Source organism: Pristiophorus japonicus, chromosome 14, assembly GCF_044704955.1.
Source record: "Pristiophorus japonicus isolate sPriJap1 chromosome 14, sPriJap1.hap1, whole genome shotgun sequence".
In the NCBI taxonomy this organism is placed as follows: Eukaryota; Metazoa; Chordata; class Chondrichthyes; family Pristiophoridae; genus Pristiophorus; species Pristiophorus japonicus.
Genome location: NC_091990.1, coordinates 2,082,229 through 2,090,413, shown reverse-complemented (window position 1 = coordinate 2,090,413; position 8,185 = coordinate 2,082,229). Strand labels below are relative to the sequence as shown.

General features: G+C 50.5%; 1 protein-coding gene across 1 annotated transcript; it reads left to right on the top strand.

Annotated features, from left to right (window-relative positions):
• Positions 1-4,675: 4,675 nt before the first annotated feature.
• Positions 4,676-6,619, top strand: LOC139279264 (G-protein coupled receptor 12-like). Its single transcript, XM_070898390.1, has 2 exons — positions 4,676-4,910; positions 5,222-6,619. The coding sequence occupies exon 2, from the start codon at positions 5,246-5,248 to the stop codon at positions 6,227-6,229; it is 984 nt and encodes a 327-aa protein (XP_070754491.1). The 5' UTR covers positions 4,676-4,910; positions 5,222-5,245; the 3' UTR covers positions 6,230-6,619.
• Positions 6,620-8,185: the final 1,566 nt, after the last annotated feature.

Below are 8,185 nucleotides of genomic sequence, written 5' to 3'. Positions count from 1 at the left end.
CGGGGCACCGACCTACAGTCTCATGAAGAATCTTCTGGCTCCGGTGAAACCCACAGATAAGTCATATGAGGAGCTGTGTACACTGGTTCAGGAGCATCTTAACCCAAGGGAGAGCGTGCTGATGGCGAGATATCGGTTCTACACGTGCCAGCGATCTGAAGGTCAGGAAGTGGCGAGCTACGTCGCCGAGCTAAGGCGACTTGCAGGACAATGTGAGTTTGATGGCTACCTGGAGCAGATGCTCAGAGACTTTTTTGTACTGGGCATTGGCCACGAGACCATCCTAGGAAAACCTTTGACTGTAGAGACACCGACCCTCGGTAAGGCCATTGCAATAGCACAGGCGTTTATGTTCACCAGTGATAACACCAAACAAATCTCTCAGCACACAAGTGCAAGCAATGTTTATAAATTAACTGGAACTGTGTTTGCGAACAGAAATGTACAGGGCAGAACCCACGAGTCTGCAACTGCCAGCAGGCCTCAGGTGACCCAGATGAATCGGAGTCCACAACAAAGGTTGAATGCAAAGCAATTCACACCATGTTGGCGTTGTAGAGGCTTCCATTCAGCCTATTCATGCCGCTTCAAAGGGTATGTTTGCAAGAGCTGTGGAACAATGGGGCACCTCCAACAAGCTTGCAGCTCTGCAAAACCTGCTAACCACCACTTGGCAGAGGAAGATCGGTCCATCATGGATCAAAGCAATTTTGAGCCTCATAGAGAGGAGACAGATGCTGAAGTACACGGGGTGCACACATTTTCGACGAAATGTCCACCTATAATGCTAAATGTAAAATTGAATGGCTTACCCGTAGCCATGGAACTGGATACTGATGCTAGCCAATCCATCATGAGTAAAAAGATGTTTGAGAGACTGTGGTGCAACAAGGCATTCTGACCAGACCTGAGCCCCATCCACATGAAACTGAGAACATACACCAAAAAGCTCATCACTGTCCTGGGCAGCACCATGGTCAAGGTCACCTACAAGGGCACGGTGCACAAACTGCCACTCTGGATTGTCCCGGGCGATGGCCCCACACTGCTTGGAAGGAGCTGGCTGGGCAAAATCCGCTGGAACTGGGATGACATCCGAACGCTATCACATGTCGATGAGGCCGCATGTACCCAGGTTCTTAAAAAATTTCCTTCCCTTTTTGAGCCAGGCATTGGAAACTTTTCCGGGGCGAAGGTGCGGATCCACTTGGTCCCAGAGGCACGACCCATTCACCACAAGGCGCGAGCGGTACCTCACATGATGAGGGAGAGAGTGGAAATCAAGCTGGACAGGCTGCAACGCGAGGGCATCATCTCCACAGTGGAATTCAGCGAGTGGACCAGCCCGATTGTTTCAGTACTCAAAAGTGATGGCACGGTCAGGATTTGCGGCGATTAACAAGGAACTATTAATCGTTTCTCGCTACAGGACCAATGCCCACTACCTAAGGCAGAAGACCTATTTGCGACACTGGCAGGAGGCAAGACATTCACCAAGCTCGACCTGACTTCAGCCTACATGACGCAGGAGCTGGAGGAGTCTTCGAAGGGCCTCACCTTCATCAACACGCACAAGGGACTGTTCATCTACAACAGATGCCCGTTTGGAATTCGGTCGGCTGCAGCGATCTTTCAGAGAAACATGGAGAGCCTACTCAAGTCGGTACCACACATGGTGGTTTTTCAGGACGACATATTGGTCACGGGTCGGGACACCGTCGAGCACCTACAAAACCTGGAGAAGGTCCTCCAGTGACTGGATCGCGTAGGGCTGCGGCTGAAGAGGTTGAAATACGTCCTCATGGCAACAGAAGTGGAGTTTTTGGGGAGAAAGATCGCGGCGGATGGCATTCGGCCCACAGACGCCAAGACAGAGACTATCAGGAACGCGCCCAGGCCACAGAACATCACGGAGCTGCGGTAATTCCTGGGGCTCCTCAACTATTTTGGTAACTTCCTATCGGGTTAAGCATTCTCTTAGAGCCCCTACATGTGTTATTGCGCAAAGGTGAGAACTGGGTATGGGAAAAAAAACAAATAATTGCTTTTCAGAAAGCCAGAAGCATTTTATGCTCCAACAAGCTGCTTGTATTGTATAACCCGTGTAAAAGACTTGTGCTCGCATGTGATGCATCGTCGTACGGAGTCGGGTGTGTATTACAACAAGCTAACGTTGCGGGGAAGTTGCAACCTGTCGCCTATGCCTCCAGGAGCTTGTCAAAGGCCGAGAGGGCCTACAGCATGATTGAGAAAGAGGCATTAGCGTGTGTGTTTGGGGTAAAGAAAATGCACCAGTACCTGTTTGGTGTCAAATTTGAGCTGGAAACAAGGGGATAAATACTAATGCCTCAGCCCGCATACAAAGGTGGGCACTCGCGCTATCAGCATATAACTATACCATCCACCACAGGCCAGGCACCGAGAACTATGCGGATGCTCTCAGTCGGCTACCATTGCCCACCACGGGGGTGGAAATGGTGCAGCCTGCAAACTTGTTGATGGTGGCGCAGCCCGCAGACTTTTTGATGGTCATGGAAGCATTTGAAAATGATAAATCACCTGTCACGGCAGGCCAGGTTAGGACTTGGACCAGCCAAGATCCTCTGCCGTCCCGAGTAAAAAACTGTGTACTGCATCCCCATTGAAATGCAAGGTGCTAATCAAGCCGTTCCAGCGGTGAAAGGACGAGCTGTCCATTCAGGCAGACTGCCTGTTGTGGGGTAACCGCGTAGTGCTACCCAAAAAGGGCAGGGAGACGTTCATCTCGGATCTCCACAGCACACACCCGGGTATAGTAATGATGAAAGCAATAGCCAGATCCCACGTGTGGTGGCCTGGTATCGACTCTAACTTAGAGTCCTGTGTATGGCAATGCAGCGTGTGCTCAGTTGAGCAACGTGCCCAGAGAGGCACCACTAAGTTTGTGGTCCTGGCCCTCCAGACCATGGTCGAGGATCCATGTCAACTATGTGGGCCCGTTTCTCGGTAAAATGTTCCTGGTGATGGTGGATGCTTTTTCAAAATGGATTGAATGTGAAATAATGTTGGGAAGCACCGCCACCGCCACCATTGAAAGCCTGAGGGCCATGTTTGCCACCCACGGCCTGCCTGACATACTGGTCAGTGACAACGGGCCATGTTTCACCAGTGCTGAATTTAAAGAATTCTTGACCCGCAATGGGATCAAACATGTCACCTCAGCCCCGTTTAAACCAGCCTCCAATGGACAGGCAGAACGAGCAGTACAAACAATCACGGACACGATGGGCTGAATGGCCTCCTTCTGTGCCATAAATCTATATGCTTCTATAATCGCAGAATTTAATGCAGTTTTTTCTAAAATTCTAGTACATAGAATCATAGAATAGTTACAGCACAGAAGGAGGCCAATCAGCCCATGCCGGCTCTCTGCAAGAGCACTTCAGCTAGTCCCACTCCCCCACCCTTTCCCTGTCGTCCTCCCTCAGCACTGCACTGGGAGTGTCAGCTTAGATTTATGTGCTCAAGTCTCTGGAGTGGGCCTTAAACCCACAACCTTCTGATTCAGAGGCGAGGGTGCTACCCACTGAGCCACGGCTGACACTAGATTTAAGACTTAAGTCCAAGATTTAAGTCCATTTACTTCATATTTTTCCTTCAGGTGTTTATCCAATTCCCTTTTGAAAGCCACATTTACATAAGAACATAAGAAATAGGAGCAGGAGTTGGCCATTTGGTCCCTTGAGCCTGCTCCGCCATTCAAGAAGATCTTGGCTGATCTGATCTTGGCCTCAACTCCATTTCCCCGCCCGCTCCCCATAACCCTGGACTCCCTTATCGTTCAAAAATCTGTCTATCCTTAAATATATTCAATGACCCAGCCTCCACAGCTCTTTGAGGTATAGAATTCCTAAGATTCACCACCCTCAGAGAAGAAATTCCTCCTCATCTCCGTTTTAAATGGGCAACCCCTTATTCTGAAACTATGCCCCCGAGTTCTAGATTCCGCCACGAGGGGAAACATCCTCTCTGCATCTACCCTGTCCAGCCACCTCAGAATCGTATACGTTTTAAGTGTTGTTACAGGGTCCTTCTGCACTGGGAGTGACATTTCAGGGACAAGACATCTGCATTGGATATATTCATAATTGGATGTATTCAAGAGGGAGTTAGATGTGGCCCTTACAGCTAAAGGGATCAAGGGGTATGGTGAGAAAGCGGGAAAGGGGTACTGAGGTGAATGATCAGCCATGATCTTATTGAATGGCGGTGCAGGCTCGAAGGGCCGAATGGCCTACTCCTGCACCTATTTTCTATGTTTCTATGCATTATTGGAGAGAGAGTATTGTTACAGTAAGAGCGTGTGTGGCGAGGGCAGCCTGCCCTTTAGAAATCTGTTAATCCATGCTCTCGTTCAGGTCGATGCATCTTTTATATTTATAAAAATGACAGAGTAGAGATTGCCTTTGCTGCATTGTGCATTACATTGCAGCCAATGTGCCCGCCCACCATCAGTGCTGGATGGAGTGAGTTTGCTGCCGCCCGCGCTCAAGTTGTGCCACATTGAACTTTTATGAATGGAACTCTTTTGCATGCAGCGCGCGTTCCCCCGCCCGGGCTCGGCAGCTGATTGGTGCGCTGTGTGTGGGGGGCGGGTGACGTCACCGAGGTGCTTGAGCAGCGAGCGCGCGAGTGATCAATGTGTCCGGGCTGCAAGGAGTCAGTGGCTGTGCACAAAAAGCCCTTTCCCTCCTGCACCCCGGCACTCTGCACTGTGCCATGGAGCGCAGTACACAGCCTGCAGCCTGCACACACTAGCGGCTTCCTCTGCACAGCGTCAGCACGCCGCTTTCTCTCGATCTCTGTCTTGGTCTTTGCAAAAAAAACCCCAAAGGAAGAGGACTTTCAATGTGCAACATCTAAACCAACAGGTAATACCCCGATTGTTCGGAGATAAGGGGACAGAGTGTTTAAGAGCGGTGCATTGATTGCTTTCAAGAAGACCAAGCGTCAGTTTTGGAGGTGGGTTGGTGGGGAAGGTTGCAAGTTGAATGTGAATGTCTTGTTGTGATTAAAAGTATTTCCAGTTGTAAATAGAGACGCGGGTGCAAGTTGTGATAGTGTTATCAATGACCACACGATAAGCATGTCTGTCTGGATGACAATAAATAGAGAAACTTCATAGAATTAACATGTACAGCGCTCAGAACTGTTTTTTAAATGTCTCCATCCACATTTGCAGGTTAGCAACCCGACACGCAACATCATGAATGAGAATATTTCTAAAAACTCCAGCGAGGACCAGGCGAGCTGGTTCGAATCGAATGAGGACAATTCATCGCTGGACCTTGCCTCGGCGGTGCAGCCGCCCCCACTCAACCCCTGGGACGTGGTGCTGTGTGTGTCTGGGACCATCATCTCCTGCGAGAATGCCATCGTGGTGGCCATCATCTTCTACACGCCGGCGCTCAGGACGCCGATGTTCCTGCTGATCGGGAGCCTAGCGACGGCGGACTTGCTGGCGGGCCTGGGGCTGATCGTGCATTTTGTGTTCCTCTATTGCATCCGCTCCGAGGTGGTGGGGCTAGTGACCGTGGGGCTCCTGGTGGCCTCCTTCACCGCCTCGGTCAGCAGCTTGCTGGCCATCACCATTGACCGCTACCTCTCGCTCTACAACGCGCTGACCTACTACTCGGAGAGGACGGTGACCAGGACCTACATCATGCTGATCCTGACCTGGGGGGTGTCCATCAGCCTGGGGCTCCTGCCAGTCATGGGCTGGAACTGCCGCAAGGATATCTCCACCTGCAGCATCGTCAGGCCGCTGACCAAGAACAACCTTATCATCCTGTCCATCACCTTTTTCATGGTGTTCGGGATGATGCTGCAACTCTACATGCAGATCTGTAAGATCGTCTGCAGGCACGCTCACCAAATTGCCCTCCAGCGCCACTTCCTCGCCACTTCCCACTACGTGACCACCAGGAAAGGCATCTCCACGCTGGCTGTCATCCTGGGAGCCTTTGCAATTTGCTGGCTGCCTTTCGCCATCTACTGCTTGATGGGAGATTACACCTACCCGTCTCTCTACACCTACATCACCTTCCTGCCTGCTATCTACAACTCCCTCATCAACCCGGTCATCTACGCCTACCGCAACCAAGATATCCAGAAGGTGCTGTGGGCAGTGTGCTGTGGCTGCCTCTCGCCCAAACTCTCCTTCAGGTCCAGGTCGCCCAGCGACGTCTAGCTGCTCAGCATCAACAATAGGCTGCAGAGCGAGCCCGGGTCTTTACTGTGCCTGAATATTTATTCCAGCCCCTGGGGCTGGGGAGCGTCTGTCCGGCGCTACTTCAGCGCAGATGTTGCACTAAAGCCAAATCGAATTTGGGGCGGGCACATGCTGTTGGATACCCCCCACCCTGCAAAGAGACGGTGGTGTTTGCAGAATCCGAGCAAAGGGAAACCAAAGTGGACCAAAAGCAGGACATGCAATGAAAAGACCTTGTGTACTGTACTCCAATTTGCACAATTGTTCAAAGGGAAACAAAATGTATAGGGCACTTTCAATTCTTACTGTAACATTGCACAACAGTTTATTGAAAAATCGTCGTTTGTGAATTGTTGGTTCTTGTTTGAGATTTCAGATGTACTCTTGTTTACAATCATCAATAAAAAGTCATAATTTGTGATAGAAATACGATGCTTTCATTTTTCTACTCAGCAACCTCTCCGTTATTTTAATACCTTCCAACATTGAAATATTTGCGAAAATTGGTTAGCTAAAACTCTGGTTAATATTTAAATATAAATACAAATTAAAACTATCACGTTCAACGCGATTTAAATCAAATAGTTTCAATTAGAATTAAAAATATTGAATCAATAATAAATTAGAGTTGGGTCCACAATATATTTCGGTATTTATCCTCTTCATTTGTAAGTGTATATATAGACACACACGATATAAATTCTCAGCGATATTTTTGCACGGTAAAATGAACAGTGGGCATAATGTGCCCAGATAAATCTGAAGATAACGCTGTTTGAGAATGATCAGATTTATGACTGTGCTGCAACGCACAATAACAGAGGGAGTAATCTTGCAAATTCGTGCGTATGCACTACGCATGTGCTGTCTGCACGCACTTGTGTCTGTGATGCAGGCCCGCTCTGCAAAGGAACCCCCTCCCCTGCCCGAATAAAATCCGGAAGTTCCCTAAAAGGACTTTCTAAAATGCCAAATGTGATTCTTGAGCAATCATCTCACCCTGTCTAAAACACTCAACAGTTCCATAATACAATCAACGGAGTAAACGGGAATCTGGGTGAATTTTGAGTGTAATACAGATTAATGAAAATTGATTTGAGTTTCAACATCAGTCTGCTGGTTGGATAAGGTGCCCCCCAATTACTCCCGTGTCTGTACTGCCCCACCCCAGGGGATGATTTATTTGCTCTGGGAGGGAGATGTTTGGGGACCAGCGAGTTGAAACGTGCTACTTTAAAAATTGCAGTGTCCTCTAGACAATGTCATTCACACCAGTCTGTCTGTCTCTCTCTCCCTCCATCTGTCTGTCTCTCTCTCCCCCTCTCTCTCCCCCCCTCCCTTTTCCTCTCCCTACCCCCTCCCTTTCCCTCTCCCTCTCGATCTGTCTTTCTCTCTCCCTCCCTCTGTCTCCCTCTCTCTCTCTCTCTGTCTGTCTCCCCCCTCCCTCTCTGTCTGTCCCTCTCTCCCTCCCCCCTCCATCTGTCTGTCTCTCTCCCTCCCTCTCTCTGTGTGTCTCTCTCTCTGTCTGTCCCTCTGTCTCCCTCCCTCCCCCTCCCCCTCCCTGTCTCCCTCTCTCCCGTCTCCCTCTCCCCCTCCCTCTCCCCCCCCCTCTCTCCCCCTCCCTCTCTCCCTCCTCCCTCTCTCACCCCCCCTCCCCTCCTCCCTCTCTCACCCCCCCTCCCCTCCTCCCTCTCTCTCCCCTCCTCCCTCTCTCTCTCCCCCCCTCCCTTCCCCTCCCTCTCTCCCCCTCCCTCTCTCTCTCTCCCTCCCTCCCTCTCCCTCCTCCCTCTGTCTCTTCTCCCCCCCCTCTCTCTCTCCCCTCCCCCCTCCCTCTCTCCCCCCTCCCTCTCTATCTCTCTCCTCCCCCCCCTCCCTCTCTCTCCTCCCCCCCTCTCTCTCCTCCCTCCCTCCCTCTCTCTCTCCTCCCCCCCTCCC